General features: G+C 39.1%; 1 protein-coding gene across 4 annotated transcripts in view; it reads left to right on the top strand.

Moving 5' to 3' along the window:
- Positions 1–12663, top strand: part of ZNF484 (zinc finger protein 484) — a 44630-nt gene extending 31967 nt beyond the window's left edge. For 3 of the 4 annotated variants that reach the window (XM_032397825.1, XM_032397824.1, XM_032397823.1), the window contains exon 5: positions 9805–12663. In XM_032397825.1, the coding sequence (XP_032253716.1) occupies positions 9805–12113 (2309 nt within the window). In that variant the 3' untranslated portion in view covers positions 12114–12663. The remainder of the gene's footprint in view (positions 1–9804) is intronic. The other variant, XM_032397826.1, reaches the window with a different exon arrangement.
- The last annotated feature ends 9214 nt before the right edge of the window (positions 12664–21877 follow it).

The raw sequence follows: 21877 nt of genomic DNA, 5'->3' as shown, positions 1-21877 counted from the left end.
GCATTAAATATGTAGATTGCTTTGGGTAGTATAGACATTTTAACAGTATTTGTTTTTTCCAGTCCATGATCATGGAATGTCTTTCCATTTCTTGGTGTCATCTTCAATTTTTTCATCAGCATTTTATAGTTTTCAGAGTATAGATCTTTTACCTCTTTGGTTAGGTTTATTCTTAGGTATCTTATTATTTGGGGTATAATTGTAAATGGGATCGATTCCTTGATTCTCTTTCTGCTGATTTATTATGGGTGTATAGAAATGCAACAGATTTCTGTATGTTGATTTTGTATCCTGTGACTTTACTAAATGCACGTATCAGTTCTAGCAATTTTGGGTGGAGTCTTTTAGGTTTTCTATGTAGAGTATCATGTCATCTACAAATTGTGAAAGTTTGACTTCTTCCTTGCCAATATGGATGCCTTTTATTTCTTCTTGTTGTCTGATTGCTGTGGCTAGGACTTCCAGTGCTATGTTAACTAACAGTGGTGAGTGGACATCCCTGTCTTGTTCCTGACCATAGAGAAAAAGCTCTCCGTTGTTCCCCATTGAGGATGCTATTAGCTGTGGGTTCTTCATATATAGCCTTTATTATGTTGAGGTATGTTCCCTTTATCCCTACTTTGTTGAGGGTTTTTATCATGAATGGTTTTATTGAGAATTTTTGCCTCCATGTTCATCAGGGATGTTGGCCTATAGTTCTCTTCTTAATGGAGTCTTTGTCTGGCTTTGGTATCAGGGTAATGCTGGCCTCATAGAATGAATTTGGAAGTTTTCCTTCCTTTTTTATTTTTTGGAATAGTTTGGGAAGAATAGGTATTAACTCTTCTTTAAATGGTAGAATTCACCTGTGAAGCTACCTGGTCCTGGACTTTTGCCTGTTGGGAGATTTTTGACTACTGATTCAATTTCTTTCCTGGTTATCAGTCTGTTCAAATTTTCTATTTCTTCCTGTTTCAGTTTTTGTAGTTTATATGTGTCTAGGAATTTATCTATTTCTTCCAGGTTGTCCAATTTGTTGGCATATAGTTTTTCATGATATTCTCTTAAAATTGTTTGTATTTCCATGCTATTGGAGAACCAGCTCTTGGTTTCATTGATCTGTTCTATTTTTATAGTTTCTACATCATTTAATTCTGCTCTAATCTTTTTTTTTTTTTAAAGATTCTATTTTATTTTATTTTGACAGAGAGAAACCCAGCGAGAGAGGGAGCACAAGCAGGGGGAGTGGGAGAGGGAGAAGCAGGCTTCCCGTGGAGCAGGGAGCCCGATGAAGGGCTCGATCCCAGGACTCTGGGATCATGACCTGAGCTGAAGGCAGACGTTTAACGACTGAGCCACCCAGGCGCCCCTACTCTAATCTTTATTATCTCCCTTCTTCTGCTGGCTTTAGGCTTTGTTTGTTCTTTTTCTGGCTTCTTTAGGTGTAAGGTTACTTTGTTTATTTGAGATTTTTCTTGCTTCTTGAGGTAGTCGTGTATTCTATTTGTGTGTGTGTGTTGTTCATTTTATTTATTTATTTGTTTATTTTTTTAATGTCAGTTAGCCACTGTATAGTACATCATTAGTTTTTGATGTAGTGTTCAGTGACTCATTAGTTGCATACAACACCCAGGGCTCATCACAACACGTGCCCTCCTCCATCACCCATCTACCCCATCCCCCCACCCCCCTCCCCTCTGAAAGGACTATGGATCCTGTATTCTATATACTTCCCTTTTAGGACTGCTTTTGCTGCATCCCAAAGGTTTTGGTCTGTTATGTTTTCATTTTCATTTGTTTCCATGTATTTTTAAATTTCTTCTTTGACAATTTGGCTTTCCCCCAGCCCCTGGAGCCGTCTGCACAGCCCTGGCTGGGGGAGGGGGCTGGCCAGGCCCTGGTGGGCAGGGGAGCAATAGCAGCACACCCCACACACCTCCCCGGGGCCACGGGGACTGCGGATGGGGCAGGGCCTGGGGGGGGGCCACATGCTTATGCAGACATGGGGGGGTTAGAGGTTAGTGACGGCCCCCACAGCACACGTTCCACATGTTAAGGCATCATGGTTGGCCAGTTACTGACAGCGATGGATGAACTAACCGGGGACAGGTGAAAGCAAGAGGGTGGCTGGCCCCCAAGAGGCCTCAAATCATGCACCCCACCCCACCCCCACCCCAGAAGAAGAGAAAGAACAGGACTCAGGGCAACTGCAAAGGCCCACAGGGACCTGAGCACCCCATGAGATTCCCTTGGAAAAGCCAGGGCCTCAGGTTGGGTTAGGATGGGTGGGGGAACCCAAAGGGGTATGGAAGGGGAGGTGGAGGGCTGGCCTGGAGGCTCCCTCCCCCTTCTGCGCCCCCCCCCCCCCCCCCCCCCGCCCCCAGAAGCAGCTAGGCAAGACCACCGAGGAGGCTGGGGCCTGTGGGGCGGGGCCAGGAGGGATGGATAGGGTCACCCAGGGTGGGCAGACCGGTCAGCACTTCGGTAAGGGGTTGGGATGGGGTGGGGGTGGTAGGGGTGGGGCCCGTCATACAGGTCTATCTGTCTATCCAAAGGCCTGCCAGTCTCCCGGGTCAGGACTCAGTCCTTCCATTCCTTTTTGATGGTAAGGTGCCTCCATTCCCATCTGGGAGGCCAGGTGTCCTCACGCCTCTGCCTTTTTTGTCCCAGTGGGCAGTGCCGGAGCCCACGGCCCCAGCAGACAGCCTTCGGCGGACAAAGCCAGCGGCCAAGCCTTACTTGTTCCACCTGGGCCTGCCGGCATGTTGTGTGCCTGGCCTGTCAGTATTTATTGCCAACATATGTGCTGTCCTCTGGTCCCCCTGGCCTGGTGCCACCATCCCCAGCAGGTCCTCCCCGGACCCAGCCAGGACAACTGTGGGACCAAGCAGGGCACAGTCGGAGCCCTCCCCTGTGCCTCCCCTCCCCTTGCCTCCCCTGTTAGTCCTGGGCCTAGAATGTTCAGGAGCCTGACCCTGCTTCTCCTTTTCTGACCGGGAAATAAACTCCCCCAAAGGGGAAAAAAAAATTTCTTCGAGTTCCTGATTGACCCATTCATTGTTTAGTAGCATGTTGTTTAACCTCCACGTATTTGTGGTTTTTTCAATTTTTTTCTTGTGGTTGACTTCAAGTTTCATAGCGTTGTGGTCTGAAAATATGTATGGTATGATCTCAGTGTTTGTACTTGCGGCCTGCTTTGCAACCTGATATGTGATCTGTTCTGGAGAATGTCCCATATATACTTGAAAAGATTGTATTTTGCTGCTTTAGGATGAAATGTTCTTTTTTTTTTTTTTTAACAATTACTGCTTTTTTTTTTTAAAGATTTTATTTATTTATTTGACAGAGAGAGAGAGAGCGAGAGCAGGAACACAAGCAGGGGGAGTGGGAGAGGGAGAAGCAGGCCTCCCGCAGAGCAGGGAGCCCAATGCGGGGCTCGATCCCAGGATCCTGGGACCATGACCTGAGCTGAAGGCAGACGCTTAATGACTGAGCCACCCAGGTGCTCCAGGATGAAATGTTCTAAATATATCTGTTAAGTCCATCTGATCCAGTGTGTCATTCATTTCCTTGTTTATTTTCTGCAGAGATGATCTGTCCATTGATGTAAGTGGGGTGTTAAAGTCCCCTACTATTATTGTGTTATTATCAGTGAGTTTCTTTATGTTTGTTATTAATTGATTTATATATTTGGGTGCTCCCAAGTTGGGGGCATAAATATTTACAAGTTAGATCTCAATGGATAGACCTCTTAATTATGATATAGTGCCCTTCTTCTTCATCTCTTGTTACAGTCTTTGGTTTATATTTTATTTTATTTTTTAATAGGGTGGGGATGGGCAGAGGGAGAGAGAGAGAGAATCCTAAGCAGGCTCCATGTCCAGCATGTGAGCCTGAGAGACGGTTCAGTCTTAAAACCCTGAGATCATGACTTGAGCTGAAATCAGGAGTTGGACATGTTAACTGACTGAGCCACCCAGGCGCCCCCTAGTCTTTGGTTTATTTTATTTTATTTTTTTAAAGATTTTATTTATTTATTTGACAGAGAGAGACACAGCAAGAGAGGGAACACAAGCAGGGGGAGTGGGAGAGGGAGAAGCAGGCTTCCCGCGGAGCAGGGAGCCCGATGCGGGGCTCGATCCCAGGACCCTGGGATCATGATGTGAGCCGAAGGCAGACACTTAATGACTGAGCCACCCAGGCACCCCCCTAGTCTTTGGTTTAAAATCTTGTTTTTCTAATACAAGTACCATTACTCTGGCTTTCTTTTGACATCCATTCACATGATAAATGGTTCTCCATCCCCTCACTTTCAATCTGCAGGTGTCTTTAGGTCTAAAATGAGTCTCTTGTAAGCAACATATGGATGGGTCCTGTTTTTTGTTTTTGTTTTTGTTTTTATCCATTCTGACACCCTGTGTCTTCGGTTGGAGCGTTTAGTCCACTTACATTCAGAGTGATTATTGATAGATATGTAGTGCCATTTTATTACTTGTTTTGTTGTTATTTCTGGAGATTTTCTCTGTTCCTTTCTAGTCTTTGTCACTTTTGGTCTCTTCTTTACTCGAAGTCCCCTTTAATACTTCTTGCAGGGCTGGTTTCATGGTCACGAACTCCTTCAGTTTTTGTTTGTCTGGGAAACTATTTCTCCTTCTATTCTGAATGATAGCCTTGCTAGATAGAGAATTCTTGTCCTTTGCCCATTTTTTAATTGGGTTATTTGGTTTTTTGCTCTTTAGTTATATGAGGTTTTTTTAATATATATTTTGGATATTAACTTCTTATCAGATACATCGTTTGTAAATATCTTCCTCCATTCCATATGTTTTCCTTTCATTTTGTTGTTCGTTTATTTTACTCTTGCAGAAGCTTTTTAGTTTTATATAGTTCCACTTGATTTTGGTTTTGTGGCTTGTGCTTTAGGTGTCACATCTGACTTCATTTTTGATGTTTGACACCCTCTAAGCCTCACCCCTCTCTCCTTGCTGTCAGTCCCACATCTGGGCGAACTGATAAGAAAGCCCAGGTGCTCCCTCCCATGGTGCTGGTGGGAAGCTGCACAGAAGCAGTCAGCCTGGCCCCACCGCCCAACCACCATAAAAAAACTATCCATCTCATGGGCGCCTGGGTGGCTCAGTTGGTTAGGCGACTGCCTTCGGCCCAGGTCATGATCCTGGAGTCCCGGGATCGAGTCCCGCATCGGGCTCCCTGCTCAGCGGGGAGTCTGCTTCTCCCTCTGACCGTCCCCCCTCTCGTGCTCTCTCTCTCTATCTCATTCTCTCTCTCAAATAAATAAATAAAATCTTTAAAAAAAAAAAAATCAAATAAATAAAATCTTAAAAAAATTTAAAAAAAAACAACAACAAAAAAAAACAATCCATCTCCTTTTCTTGCTCTCTCAAGCCACTTTGAACCTGCTTCGGAGCTCTCTGTTGAAAGTTTCATTGCTGAGTAATGAACTTTTTCATACCTTATTGGTGTGACTCTTGACATCTGAGCCAAATTTGGGGTGGGGGTCCATTCTTCCTCTACAGACGACTTAACGGTTGGTTCAGTGAGCAGGATGTCTAGATGATCCCTACCACCACAGGGGTCTTTTTCTTCTCTTGCTATCAGGCTCTCCTACCTGCTGGCAACTACATACTTTGAGCTGCGCTGCTTTATGCTACATTTGCTGAGTCCTGTAAGCCTCTGTCATATATGTAACCAACCCAGGTTGAAAGTTAAAACTGGCATTTAGGGACGGATGTGTGTCTCAGATTGATCCAAGTGTCTCAATTCCTGCATAAGTTGTGACCAATATTAGGCTTGGCTCAGGGAAACGAATTTTATGCTGTCCCCGTTAGTTGTGTGTCTCAAGCAGGCTTTGGCTGTTGTATAGACTACTCAGGGTAGTGACTGATACTTTTGCATATAAGGGCCCATCGGGTGGCCAGTTGTGTGAAGGAAGAGCTGGGACAGTGCAGCATGTAAAAGCAGATGGCTCCCCTTTCAAAATTTTGTCATGTTCTGTTGTGGTTTTTGACTTTCCCTGTGACTCATCTTTTCAAATAATTCTTTCTGTCCTTTCTAATAACTTTTGTCTTCTAGAAAATACCATTTAGATGCCCTCCTCTTCTTATTTTCCAGTGTTATTACTCAATAACTGTCTATATTTTCTCATGCCTTTAGGTTATTCTAACCCTATTTGGATGTGCTAATCCCTCCCCCCGCTTTTTTTTTTTTTTTTACTAATATATCTGGGTGCTACTAATAGATTACATTGCTTAAAACACCATGTTTATAGCTATATGGAACCAAACTAAAGTACTGCCTGTTACCTAACACATGAAAAATTGTTCTCAGTGGGTTTGTAAACTAAAGAAAGAATATGCCTCATATTTGCAGTTCACATTGTCTCTGTTTAGTGTCCATAATTATGTTTACTTCGTTTTAATGTTTTTTAATGATTCCCCTACATCTGACCATTTAATTATTTTGGGATCTGTCTGTTTATTCATGTATTTACTCTTTGTGCTTAGGCTTCACTTACCTCTTGAGTGGACCTGACCATTATATACGTAGGCACACATGGCTTTTTCCTTTTCTAATTCAACAATCCACAGAAACTCAGACAAAACTACATTAAATTATGTGATAACTGAGTCTTCTGCCCCTGTTTTTTTAATTAATGTTTCTGTAGAGAATATTTAGCAAAATTAAATTCTTGAGTTTATGTGATAGGCAGAGGAGGCTATTTTTCTCTTTCAGAGGGATTAAAAAATTTTTTTCTGCTAGGAGCGACTCAAAGGGCCAATAATTGTAATTGGAAAGGGAAAAAAACTGCATGAAACGTTTAAAATGTCAGTCTTTGTGCATTAAGCATTGCTTACGGTGCACATCTGTGCCAATTGAATATGAGTGACTCAGAATATCTGGTCTTTGTTGTTATTTTAAGTTAAAGAAAAGAGAGACCCCTAGATGATCTGTGAAAGAACAATGAATTTTGAAAGGAACAGAGGATCAGAAAAAAAAGCTGAATGGGGAAAAGAATATAGTTGACCCATGGACTATGTGGGGGTCTGGGGCGCCAACCCCTCATGCAATCATGAATCCACGTATAACTTTGACTATCCCAAAACCTAACTACTAACAGCCTGCTGTTGACCAGAAGCCTCATCGAGAACATAAACAGTCATTTAACACATATTTTGTATGTTAGATACATTACATGCAGTATTCTTATGACTAAGCTAGAGAAAAGAAAACGTCATTAAGAAAATCATACAGAAAATAAATTTACAGTACTATACTGTGTTTATTGAAAAAAATCCACATATAAGTGGACACATGCAGTGCAAACCTGTGTTGTTCAAGGGTCAACTGTATATGTTTGGATTTAGTAATAAAAGAGACTTTAGTAACTAGTGGAAAGATAGCTTGCATATACACATTTTATTGGCCTGAAATTATGACCCTGTATTTTACTGAATGAGCAGTTGAGTCAGTGGTGACAGGAATTGCATATAAATAAACTTTTTAGCACAGGAGCAGATTTTTACACTGAACACTGTTGGTAGTAATATAAATGTTGTCAGATGTAACAATGGGTTTGTAAGCTAAAGAAAGTGAAAGATTGCAAAATGTCAAAATCCATGTTTAGGAATCCAGTATTAGATGTTCTCAGGATTAATAAAAGCTGTTAATGTGTGTGAGTAAAAATGTAGCATAGCACCTAAAGAATATGTCTGCGAGCATGACAAGGCCCTGGAGGCAAAATGAAATGGATATGAGGTTAGACTGTGTCTATATTCAAGAATTCTAGTAGAATAAGGTAATAGTATCTATTTTTATGTAAATATTTACTGAGAATCTACTATGTTTTATGTGCTCTTCCAGAATTTGGAATATTAATGATCTTATTCTGGGCAAGAATGGTGTACTGGGGAAAGCAAGCTCCTTTCACTAAGAGAACCCAAGAAACAGTGACTCAGAGAACATAAACATTGACCCTGCATCACATGACAGTTCCCAAGTCATTGCACGGCCATCCCCGAGAGCAGAGGTTGGCAAACATTTTCCGTAAAGGCCCAGAAGTCATTATTTTAGGCTTTGTGAGCCATATGATTGCTGTCATTACTACTCAATTTTGCTGTTTTAGCCCCAAGGAGCTAGAGGTACTACATCAATGAATGAGTGTATCTCTGTTCCAACAAAAACTTTATGCACACAGAAATTTGAATCTCATATGTTTTTCATGTGTCATGTAATTATTCTTCTGATTTTTTTTTTTTTTTTTTTTGACCACTCAAAAATGTAAAATCCATTTCTAGCTTTTGGATGGAGGCCTGGATTTAGTCTGAGGGCCATAGTTTTCCAACCTGTGCCTAGGGCATTACCAGCCACAGAGCTGGATGCCACTAGTCTGGAATACAGTCAATGGAAAGAGAAGAGGGTTGTGGAGACATGCCTACATTCTTAAGACATGGGCTTTGTCACACAACATAATTTTTACTCCCATTTGACTGGTAAGAACTGAATTACTTGGCTTCACCCCACCATAAATGAGGCTGTTGTTTGGGGGCAGCCATGAACTTGGCTACCAGCTTCATACTGCTGAAAGGAGAGGAGAGGTTCTGATGGAAGGCTCTCAGGCCCTGCTTCAGACAGCTGCTCCTTTCTCCTGTTATATGCCTCCTGTTGAGTGCATATATCTCTGCACCCCAAACCAGAATAAAGAATTGAATCATAGACATTTTTTGCCACTTGGCTAAGTCAGAAGCTACAGGTACCTAGGGGCACCTGGGTGGTTCAGTTGGTTAAGCGTCTGACTCATGATTTCAGCTCAGGTCATGATCTGGCATCATGAAATCGAGTCCCGCTTCAGGCTCTGTGCTCAGCATGGAGTCTGCTTGTCCCTTTCCCTCCCCTTCTGTTCCTCCCTCCACCCCTGCTCACGTGTGTGCTCTCTCTTTCTCTCTCTCTCAAATAAATAAATCTTTTAAAAAATTGTTTTACTCTACATAAATACATTGGTATTTAGGGCAGAGTGATTAATAGGGAAAGAGAAAGTAGATTAGTGGATGAAGGATTAACAAGAATAATAAGGATAACAAGGATATAGACTCAAATACTTCTTTTAAGCCACACAGTTTGTCACTTTGTTCCTCTGACAGCTTACTAGGTGGTTCTGCTACACGCATAGAGCTGATGTGGCTTCACTTTGAATCTCCTCTTCTCCAATTACCAAACATTTGGTTTGGGCAAATACCTTACTCTTCTTCTTCTTTTTTTTTTTTTTTTTTTTTGAGGTTTTATTTATTTATTTGACAGAGAGAGAGACAGTGAGAGAGGGAACACAAGCAGGGGGAGTGGGAGAGGGAGAAGCAGGCTTTCCGCTGAGCAGGGAGCCCGATGCGGGGCTCGATCCCAGGACCCTGGGATCATGACCTGAGCCGAAGGCAGACGCTTAACAACTGAGCCACCCAGGCATCCCAAATACCTGACTCCTGTGGCTGAATTTCCTCATCTGTAAAATAGAGACAATACTGATACCAAGAGCAGTGGGTTGTGATGATTAAATGAGTTAGTTATAGAACTTAGAACAATGCCTGGCACATCTAAATGTTACTGCTTATTATTTAGTAAATGGAAGACAAGTATTTGTTTTATTGCTATACATTATATATACATCTATTACTACTCATATATATTTTTATACATATTTGTTATATTTATATAAAGCCTCTCAGTTCTCTCTGTTCACCCTAAATCAACTGTATGTATTATCCCTTCTATGTTCTCTTAACTGTTCTTTGTGTGTTTTATTTTTTCCTTCTTTTTTAGATGGGGATATTGGTTTTGAAACTTCACAGCAGGGAATGTCTGAAGAAGTTTCAATCCAGTTTGAGAGAATTAATCTCTTTACAGGAGATGACCCATATTCCATTTTAGAAGATTTGTGGCAAGATGATAAACAGGCAGGAAGATGTGAGGAAAGCCAGAACACAGGTGTAACACCAGTTACCTTTATCAACAAGGGAGCACTATTTAATGAGAGAGACTGTGAATATAAGGACAATGGGAAAATTGCTCATGTAAACACATACCTTGTTCCTGCAAGAAAAAGACTCCAGAACTATGAATCATTTGGAAGGAGTTTGAAGCCTATTGTAAGCTTATGTGATAATAGAAACAATGCAAGAGGAAATCCTGATAAGATTATTGGATATGGTAATATTTTCACTCATATGAATTCTCATACAGAAACGAATGCTTGTGAATATAACCAGTGTAAGAAACTTCTGAGTCATAAGCAAGCTCTCATTCAACATCAAAAAATTCACACTGAGGAGAATCTCAATTTATTTTCTGATTATGTAAAAATTTTCACCCAGAAGCCACACCTCTTTGCACATCAAAGTATTTGTGCTGAAGAGAAACAGCATGAATGCAGCAAATGTGAGATAGTCTTCACTCAGAAGCCCCAATTTGCTGTACCTCAGAAGGCTTCTATAGGAGGGAAACCCTGTACACGCACTGAATATGAGAAGGACTTGTCCCTCAAGTCAAATCATGAGAAAACTCACACTGAGGAGAATCACTGTAAATGCAATGAATATGGAAAAGCTTTTATCCAGAAGTCAGATCTGTTCAGATGCCAAGGAATTCATATTGGAGAAAAACCCTATGAATATAGTGAATGTGGGAAAAATGTCTCTCAGAATTCAAACCTCAGTGTACATAAAAAAATCCATACTGGAGAGAAACACTTTGAATGTACTGAATGTGGAAAAGCCTTCACAAGGAAATCAACTCTAAGTATGCATCAGAAAATTCATACAGGAGAAAAACCCTATGTATGTACCGAATGTGGGAAAGCCTTTATCCGGAAGTCACATTTTATTACACATGAGAGAATTCATACTGGAGAGAAACCTTACGAATGCAGTGACTGTGGAAAGTCCTTTATAAAGAAGTCACAACTCCATGTGCATCAGCGAATTCACACAGGAGAGAATCCCTTTATATGTGCAGAATGTGGGAAGGTCTTCACTCACAAGACAAATCTCATTATACACCAGAAAATTCATACTGGAGAGAGACCTTATATATGTGCCGAATGTGCAAAGGCCTTTACTGACAGGTCAAATCTCATTAAACACCAAAAAATTCATACTGGAGAGAAACCCTATAAATGCAGTGATTGTGGAAAATCATTCACCTGGAAGTCACGGCTTAGGATACATCAGAAATGCCATACTGGAGAGAGACATTATGAATGCAGTGAGTGTGGGAAAGCCTTCATCCAGAAGTCAACACTAAGTATGCATCAGAGAATTCATAGAGGAGAAAAACCCTATGTTTGTACTGAATGTGGGAAGGCCTTCTTCCACAAATCACATTTTATTTCCCATGAGAGAATTCATACTGGAGAGAAACCTTATGAATGCAGTGATTGTGGGAAATCCTTCACAAAGAAGTCACAACTCCATGTACATCAGCAAATTCACACAGGAGAGAAACCCTATAGATGTGCTGAGTGTGGAAAGGCCTTCACTGACAGATCGAATCTCTTTACACACCAGAAAATTCATACTGGGGAGAAACCCTATAAATGTATTGACTGTGGAAAAGCCTTCACTCGAAAGTCAGGCCTCCATATACATCAGCAATCTCATACTGGAGAGAGACACTATGAGTGCAGTGAATGTGGGAAAGCCTTTGCAAGAAAATCAACACTAATTATGCATCAGAGAATTCATACAGGAGAGAAACCCTATATTTGTACAGAATGTGGGAAGTCCTTCATCCAGAAATCACATTTAAATCGGCATCGGAGAATTCATACTGGAGAGAAACCCTATGAATGCAGTGACTGTGGGAAGGCCTTCATTAAGAAGTCACAACTCCATGAACATCATCGAATTCACACAGGAGAGAAACCATTTATATGTGCTGAGTGTGGAAAAGCCTTCACCATCAGATCAAATCTTATTAAACACCAGAAAATTCATGCTAAACAGAAACCCTATAAAGGCAGTGACTTTAGGAAAGCCTTAAACTGGAGACCACAGCTCAGTATACATCAGAAATCAGATTCTGGGGAAGTAGAGTGCCCAGTGCCACAATCGTGGTGTGGGGATACAAAGTAGTGAGAGGCTACACCTTGACTAAGAAGCAGGAGGTAATCAAAGCCACCTTACGTCTGGTCAGAAGTATGAATGTCTGGATCACAGAGCTGATGTCGTTTCATGTGTGGGGGAGACACTTTGAAGAAAGTGTTTAAGCAATGTGTGATGGCCATGCTTAACTACTGGACAGATACTGGGATTGTCAATCCCCTGCAAATAATAGTAAATATGCAAGGAGAGAACTTGGCAATCTTGTTTCATGTTATGGATAAGCAGCTTTATAAATTCAGGGCTGTATTTGATATTGACCAAAGGAATTTCTTAATGAGTAGAGTGCTAAGAAAATTTTTAATTGTTTAAGGATGCTGAAATGAAAGCAAAAGTATGGACAATTCAGGTCTATAATGAAGAGAAGCGAAAAGTTTTTGTGAAAATTGACATTATTAAAAACACAAAGAAAGGATTCTTTTTTTTTTTTTTCCTTCAGGAAGTCAGTTATTTATTGTTTACAGTATCAGTATGTGGAAATTTGGATAAACATTTTTTTTATTTGATTTTGAGATTGGCAAATCAGATCCACAGGCTTACTTGAATATTCACAGGCCTCTTTAGTTAACCAATATGTTCCCTTTTTTATTAATTCTCTGCCATGGCCCAGATAACTCACACCTGGGATGCATAAAGTTTTCCCAGCTTGTATCCATACCCAAAGTGACCAGTGAGGTAAGCAGCAGCCCTGCAGACTACTTACTATCACCTTAGAACTGGCCCTGAAACCAAAGGACTTAGTCTCAGGTCACAGATACAGAGGTGAGCACTTTGAACTCTTAGCCTCATCCACAGAAATCTGTATTTTTATTGATTTCTGTTTGGGAAAGGGAACAATTAAGAAAATGGATTTCAAAACCTAGAATTCTTTTCTTCCAATTTTGTTAATACATTCTCTGCATAGTCATTACATGCTAGGTTACCACTGGACACTACTGTTTGCATTTGAGTTTGTCTTCTTAAAAAACAGAGTTGCACATTGGAAGAGTACTCTTCCTTTCTCCTCCCAATCTCTACAAATTAATCTTTTTTTTTTTTTTTTTAAGATTTTACTTATTTATATGACACAGAGAGAGAGACTGTGAGAGAGGGAACACAAGCAGGGGGAGTGGGAGAGGGAGAAGCAGGCTTCCCGCCGAGCAGGGAGCCCGATGTGGGGCTCGATCTCAGGACCCTGGGATCATGACCTGAGCCGAAGGCAGATGCTTAACGACTGAGCCACCCAGGCGCCCCTCTACAAATTAATCTTACTGTGTTTTCAAACTCTTTCTATTCTCCCAGACTTACTCCATCAGATTCTAAAAGAAGTGTTTTATCATCCAGAATATTTGTGAATTTGTCTCTCCTTTAGATCAACCCTTTTGTGTTTTATATATTTTGAGCCTTTGTTTTTACATACATTCAAATTTAGAATCATTATACTCTTCCTGGTTAATTGAAATTTAATCATTATGAAATGTCCATTTTTATTGCTACTGATGCTTTTTTTGCCTTAAAATTTACTACATCAGATGTTAATACTGTATGTACACTTCACTTATTGAAGGCTGATTTAAATTAGTATCCACACCACTCTGGACAAGGTGAGAAGCTACAAAAGTAGCTCCTTTATTTCCCTGTTGACTTACATGGTATTAATGTTATGCATTTGGATTTTGTAAGTAGTTGATGTGGTCAGTCTTTAGTGTCTCAGAGTCAATATTCATCTAGATTAATCCTCATACTTACCCTTTTTTATTCCTTCTTTTCTTTTAAGTTTCACTCTAGAATCATTTTTATCCTGGCTGAAGAAGACCCTTTAGCATTTCTTTTGGTGTGTGCTTGCTAGTGACAAATTTTGTTTTTGTTTCTTGGAAAATTTCTTTATTTTACCTTCATTTTTGAAAGATATTTTTACTGAATATAAGATTCTAAGTTGACAGTTATTTTCTATTAGTATTTTGAATATATTTTGTTAAGGTTTGTGTTTCACTGTTTTGTTGGAAAATAGGCTTTCAGTGTAATTACCTTTGAAGGTAATGTGCTTTTTTCCCTTTTCTCTAGTTCCTTCAAAATTCATGTCTTGTCTTAGGCTGCCAACAATTGCACAGTGATATGCCTAGGTGTGATTTTCTATGTATTTGGGGTTTGTAGTGTTTTTTAAATCTGTAGCTTAGTGGGGTTTTTCTTTTCTTCACATTTTGTGAAATTTCTTGCTATTATCTATGCAAAGTATGCTTCTGCTTCATAATCTTCCTTTGCTTTGTCTAGAAATAACCCCATTATTTACATCCCATTAACCTTTTTCCATTGGTTCTTTCAGATTTTAGTGATGCTTGTCTTCTCCTATACCTGATGATTTTATTTTTTTTTTTATTTTTTTTTTTAAAGATTTATTTATCTGACAGAGAGAGACAGCTAGAGAGGGAACACAAGCAGGGGGAGTGGAAGAGGGAGAAGCAGGCTCCTGGCTGAGCAGGGAGCCCGATGCGGGGCTTGATCCCAGGACCCTGGGATCATGACCTGAGCCGAAGGCAGATGTTTAACGACTGAGCCACCCAGGCGCCCCTACCTGATGATTTTAAATCAACTACCAGACACTATATATTAAAAATTGTAGAGATACTGAGATGGTTTGGATGATACTTTCTTCCAGAGGAGATTTGCCTTTGACTCTAACAGGTGACTAGGCAAGAGCATGAACACCCTTGTTTGTCTTCATCCAGTCATGTAATGAGAGTATGTAAAACTGGGCTCCAGTCCCCATAAAGGCTTGTCTGGCATTTTCACTCCTATTTCTGGGGGATACCCTAGAGACATAGACTTGGGGAGATTGCCAAGTGCCTCATCCTGGGAAGGAACTTAATTCTAGTATTTGTACCAGTAGGTCCCATAAATTTGTCAAAAACTGTCTTAACCTTCCTTGGCCAGCATTTGCTTTAAAAATTAGCAAACACCTCTTTTTAATAAATAGCCCCAAATTCCAGAGGTTATGCCTTATCTCTAATCTTATTCATGTAGTTTCTCACTTCTTGGTAGCTTTCCAGTGCCATCACAGAATTAAATATATTTAATATTTTCTTCAACTTTTTAGTTCTCAAAGTACTGGTCTGTACAACCTACTCTGTCATTAGCAGATTCAATGCACTGAGAGCTGTTCCTCTCTAAGGACTGTGGAGTTCAGAAATACATATTTTTTTAATTACCAAAACTTTTCAAACTAAAAAAATGAAAATGCTCTGATTTGTGACACTATTCTCATTTTTTTGTTGCTAAAAGTTAAGGCACTTACTGTTTTGTTAAAGATCTTGTAAACTTTGATACATAAGAGAAAATTACCTTTGGTGGTGTCAAATTTTATTATGGTAGCTGCCAAACTTTAGCAAAAGAGGATTGACTAAGAGACTCTCATGTTTCTTTTTTAATAGTGTGTTTTTTGTCCTTTGGATAATAAATAGGAAGTGAAGTTAATGAAGACTGGTCTAAGAGCACAGGGGTTTGAAAATAAGGATTTCAAAGATTAATTTAGAAGGATTACTGAGATAGTGATTCTCAACCTTTTTATTCCCAGGCACATTTTATTTTCTTTTTATTTTTTTAAATATTTTATTTGTTTATTTTGAGAGAGAGACAGAGACAGAGAGTGCACGAGCAGGGGGAGGGGCAGAGGGAGAGGGAGAAGCGGACTCCCCACTGAGCAGGCTCCATCCCAGGTCCCTGGGATCATGACCTGAGCTGAAGGCAGATGCTTAACCAACTGAGCCACCTAGGCACTTCCCCAGGCACATTTTAAAAAGTACAGTTCTGCATTACTAAGCTAAAAAAAAAAGAAGATGCATTACCTTTTGTCAACAGGGTAGTAACACCTAGGACAAAGGAAGACTTCCTTTTGTGGGCCTCCACATATTTGAAGGGGCACTGGGAATTGATTGGGGAATGGATGATGGACAGTTATGGGTGAAATGGGAGAGTTGAATCTTACTTAGATGGAACTCTAAGGTCAATATTGATTGAAAGCATGTGCAGTAAGGACCTTACCAGGGGGAGTAGTGTGAATTAGACGTATCTTTTTATGCCACTACTATAATACAGTTCCTTTGTATTCAGAGCAAAACTCCTTTTTTTTTAGGATTTTTTTATTTATTTGACAGAGAGATAGCGAAAGCAGGAACACAAGCAGGGGGAATGGGAGAGGGAGAAGCAGGCTTCCTGCCGAGCAGGGAGCCCAGTGCGGGGCTTGATCCCAGGACCCTAGGATCCTGACCTGAGCCGAAGGCAGACGCTTAACAACTGAGCCACCCAGGCAACCCACAGCAAAACTATCTAAAAGCAATTTTACAATCTAAGTTTTTAAATTAAAAATGTACTTTAAATTAAAAAAGATTTTTAAATCTCATTCTATGAATTCAGAAAATGTGAGAAAACTTTCACTCAAACCAACATTTAATCATACATCAGATAATTCATAGGAGAGAGTAGTTTTCTGTCTTATTAAATGTGAGTAGGGCTTCATTTACAAATCATTATATCATCACATAGCAGAGAATTCATGCTGGAGAGAAACCTTATGAATACAATAACTAGAAAATCATCCTGAAACTGAAAAGTTAACTTTCGTGTTTTTTTTTAAAATGATTTTATTTATTCATCTGACCGAGAGAGGGAACAGAAGCAGAGGGAGTGGGAGAGGGAGAAGCAGGCTTCCTGCAGGGCAGGGAGCCCAATGTGGGGCTCGATCCCAGGACCCTGGGATCATGACCTAAGCCAAAGGCAGACGCTTAACGACTGAGCTACCTAGGCACCCCATGAAAAGTTAACTTTCTGAACATCAGCAAATTCACATATGAGAGAAATAACAGGTTAGAAGCTCATTTTTCCCCAGAAGCTCATTTTGGAGAGAGAACCCTATAAAAGCAATGACTGGAGAACCCACATGGAAGTTATAAAATTTCTGCTGCAAGTAGACAAAATAAATGCACTTTGTGTGGAAATAGCTTCATTCAGAAATCAGTTTTCAGTATTTGTGCATGAGTGCGGTATTTCCTGAAAATGAGAAAGACTTCTCTTAGTTTGAACCAATTATCGATTACTCATACTACAGAGTTGTTTTATGTCAAAAAGTCTTTGTCCACAAGTTACATCTTACCAGACATCATAAACAATGGAGGAGAATAAGTGTTATGAGAATACATCATTTTCTTAAAATGCCATAAAATTCATACTGGAAGGAAACTAGAAGAAGTGCTCCCCATAGAATCAGATTTTACAAGAAACAGATTTCATTTTGTTTATTGGTTAAATTTCATGTGCATGTCTCAAACCAGTGGGAACCATTAGGCCAGCCCAATAAGTGACTTTTTTTTCTTAACTTCTTAAACTTTTTATTTAGGAATGGTTTCAAACATATAGAACAGATAGAAGTGTTCAAGAATAGGAAGGGTACAAAAAATATATAGTGACCCTTCAACCAAATTCATCTGTTAACATTTTGCTCAATTTGTTTTACCGTTGAAATTACCTTTTAATTCTTAGAGATTAGCAATGTTGGCAAGAAGCAACTGGATTGTATCAGTAAGACAGCTAATTTTCTGTTACTAATCATCATAGAAAATGAATATTACAATTCAGTGGAAATGAAATTTCTTCCTTTTCTTCTATCACTTTCAAGGCCTTTATGATGTCCTTATTCCTCAAAGTGCAGACGACAAGGTTTAGCATGGGAGTGACACTGTACAGGATGGAAACCAGCCGGTCTTTCCCCAGTGAATTGGAAGACATGGGCCATACACGTGAACATGGCACTGCTGTAATAGTAGAGAAGGACAATCACCAGATGAAAGGCACAGGTTGAAAAGGCTTTTTGCCTCCCCTCTGAGGACCGGATAGAGGTAGGAAAGGATACCCAGGAAAGGAGTTACCACTCAGTGGAGAACAATGCCAACTCATTGACAGAAGTGTCCCCACAAGACAACAGCCTTTCTTTTAATTAAAAAAATACATTGAAACATACATGTAACTGTGTAAGTGTGACTTACATTTTATCTCCTGAATTTTGCACTTTTTCCATTCTCATATCAACTCCAGCCACACGAACAGTCTGTCTCTAGATAAGCAATGGTAGTCAGCTTCATAGTTTTCTTTTTACTCTGTCATACAGACACATTAATATCTGTGCACACACGAGTGTGTTTTCATTGTCTTAAGATGGGATTATATTACATACACAGTTTTGCATCTTTTGCACTCAACAATAACTTTTAACTAGCTGAAAAGAGTCCATGGTCTAGACAGGTCATCATTTGTTCAGCCTACTCTGCCACTGTTTAGTCACATTTTTGTCATTAGGAAAAAGGATCCATAACCACCCTCAAGAGGTAGCATAACATAATGGGCTAATAGACAGTCATAACCATGTCCTTACTGAAGCTTTTTTTTCTTCCTTTCTGTAACCTACTTCTAGCAGTGAGACTGATGGATTGATTGAATTGTCTTTTCTTATTTTAATAGAAATTGCCAGATATCTGTAGAATAAGACTAACATTTCATATTTCCAACATTAGTAAGTAAGGCCACCCTTCCCCTGTACTAAAAAGTTTTCTGATTTCAAAGTGATAACTTACTTTAAATATTAATATACCTCTTTAAATGTTTTTTGGCCATTTAATTTGCTATTCTGTAAGTTGTCTTTATAAACCATTTATTTACCTTTCATTTTGGATTGTTGTCAATTTGTAACAGTTTTTTGTATGTTAAAGGTAATAACTCCTTTAAGAAAACTATTGCTTGACTCTTGACTTTGTGTATCTTTTCCCATTCACATGATTTTATTTTTTTTACATGTTTAAATATGTCTGTCTCTTCATTCAGTTTTTGAATTTCTAGTCTTAGTTAACCTTCACATATTTTAAGATTTTTTTAAGTGTCTTTTTTGGTGTATGTTGTATATCTTTTGGTAAAGTGATTTTTTTCTTGGGCATGGATAGCCACTTTTACAATTGTAGACACTGTTGGTTTGCAGACCAATTCCAGTGCTTCTCCCTCACTACTTCTTTAGCATCTTTTGAAGATGCTAGTGGCCAGGTAATTGACTTAGGCCAGGAAAAGCAAAACACTGGTAGATGTATTCTGGGAAAACCTTTGCTTTCCTAAGAAAAGGAATAGATTTAACTGTGCCATCAATTTACCTTTCTTCTACCTTGCACATGATGCCTGGGACAGTGGCAACCTTCTCTCAACTGTAGGGGAAAGAATCAGAAACACTGGTCATGACAGTATTTAGTCAACACTAGTAGCAAGTTACCTCCAGACTTGCTAGGTGATAGAAATAGACAGGTTTTGCATAAACCATTCTATTCTAGGTTTCTCTTGTATCTGAAAGCATGCCTAAATTTATTCAGGCATCAAGATGTATAAAGTAATCCATCTTTTTTAATTTAAACTCTAGTTAGTTAACATAATGTAATATTGGTTTCAGGAATAGAATTTAGTAATTCACTTATATATTACACCCAGTGCTCAACAGAACAAGCTCCCTCAATACCCATCACCCATTTAGCCCATCCTCTGCCCACCTCCCTCCATCAACCCTCAGTTTGTTCTCTATAGTTCAGTCTCTTATCGTTTGCTTCTGTCTTTTTTTTCCCTTCCCCTATGTTCATTTGTTTTGTTTCTTAAATTCCACATATGAGTGAAATCATATGGTATTTGTCTTTCTCTGTAAAGTAATCCATCTTTTCTCTTTTAAAATAGAAAAATATTTTAAAACCCCAGTAGATAACCCCACATAAACTTAAGTAGAGAGATAGAAAATTTACATAAGATTTGTAATGAGTAAGAACCACAAGTGATATTGGATCAATTAATAAGATCAAAAGAGAATACTACCTAGAGTAAATGAATGATTACCTGGCAAGACATAATTGACCAAAATTGAAAAGGAAAGAAAAGAGTTGATAACCATAAAATAAGTTGTAAATATCATTACAGAGCAACCATTTAAAATGTACCAGAACTATAGGAAGAGATTGCTTAAATGGGACATAAATAATGAAGTATAAGAGAAAAAAATGATAAATTTGGCTTTTCAAAATTAAAAAGATACTGCTAAGAAAATGAAAAGGCAAGATACAGAATGGGAGAGAATATTTGGAATAGATATATGACAAAAGATTTGTATTCTGAAAATATAAGCAAATTCACAACCAAATTATAAGAAGGCAAATAATCCAATAAAAAATGGCAACAAACTCAAACAGAAATTGTTCATGAAAGATGTGACATGGCCAAGAAGGACAAGAAAGAATTTTCAACATTAGCCATCAAGGAAATACTAATTAAAGTCACAATGATACCTCCACACTCATTAAAATGACTAAAATTAAAATGATTGGCAGCAAGAAATGTTGGAAAATATGGATCAACTGGAATTCATTCGTGGCAAGTGGAGATTTGAGATGACACAAACACTTTGGAAAATAGTTCGCAAATTCTTAAACAGTTAAAATACACAGGTGCCATACAACCCAGCCATTCCACTCCCATATTCAACCCAAAAGTAACAAAAACTTATGTCTATACAGATTTGTACATGATTGTTGATAGTTTTATTCATAATAGCCTCAAACTGGAAACAACCCACATGTCCATCATCAAGTGAATAAATATCCAAAATGTGGGCTATCCATAAATGACTACTGCAATTCTCTTCAGCAATAAAGAGCAATGACTACTGACATGTGCAACAACACAGATGAATTTCAAAGTCATTTTGAGTAAAAGAAGCCAGACATAAACGAGTATCATATACTGAATAATTGCATTTATATGAAATTCTGGAAATGCAAACTAATAGTGAAGTGACACAAATCAGATTGGTTGTTGCCTGGGGCTGGGGCCAGAGGGAGGGATGGCCATCAAAGGGGTACAAGGAATGTTTTGGGAATGATGAAAATGTTCTGTATTTTTCTTGTGTTGGTGGTTTCATAGATGTACACTGTCAAGTGCATTGAACACTAAACAGATGCAGTTTGTTGTATGTAAATTTATCAATAAAGTTGATTTTTAAAAGACAAAATGAAAAGATGGATTCATATCTCATTTTAGTACATGTTTAGAGGCCAGATAATCCTTATTAATTCAAATTATTCCAAATCCTAGAGAGAGCATTTCCCAATATATTTTTTTAAAGATTTTATTTATTTATTTGAGAGAGAGCATGAGATGGGGGAGGGTCAGAGGGAGAAGCAGACTCCCCGCTAAACATGGAGTCCAATACAGGACTCAATCCCAGGACTCCGGGATCATGACCTGAGCTGAAGGCAGTCACTTAACTAACTGAGCCACCCAGGCACATTACCCCAATATATTTTTTATAATTCCCAATATATTTTATATTTCTCATTGCTTCATTGAAATTTTAAAATATGCCATTACTAGAAGAGGGAGGCAAGATGGTGGAAGAGTAGGGGATGTCATTTTCATCTGGTCCCTCGAATTTAGCTGGATATCTGTCAAACCATTCTGGACACCCACAAATTCAGCGTGAGATGTAAATAATATGTCTGGAAATCTACAAACAGAGAACAACTGCTTTTTGTAAGATAGGAGGTGTGGAGTTGTGAATCCACGGGAAAATATCAGAAGATAAATGGAGGGGGGAGGGAGCCTCAATAAGCTGACTACCGGCAATTGATATAACACCAGACCGCAAAATTAGAACCCTTAGAAATCTGCTGCAGTGAGAGACATCCCTTTCTGAA

Source organism: Phoca vitulina, unplaced genomic scaffold (assembly GCF_004348235.1).
Source record: "Phoca vitulina isolate PV1807 unplaced genomic scaffold, GSC_HSeal_1.0 scaffold104, whole genome shotgun sequence".
Lineage (NCBI taxonomy): Eukaryota > Metazoa > Chordata > Mammalia > Carnivora > Phocidae > Phoca > Phoca vitulina.
Note: the sequence above shows the minus strand (reverse complement) of the source record. Positions and strands in the feature narration are given on the sequence as shown.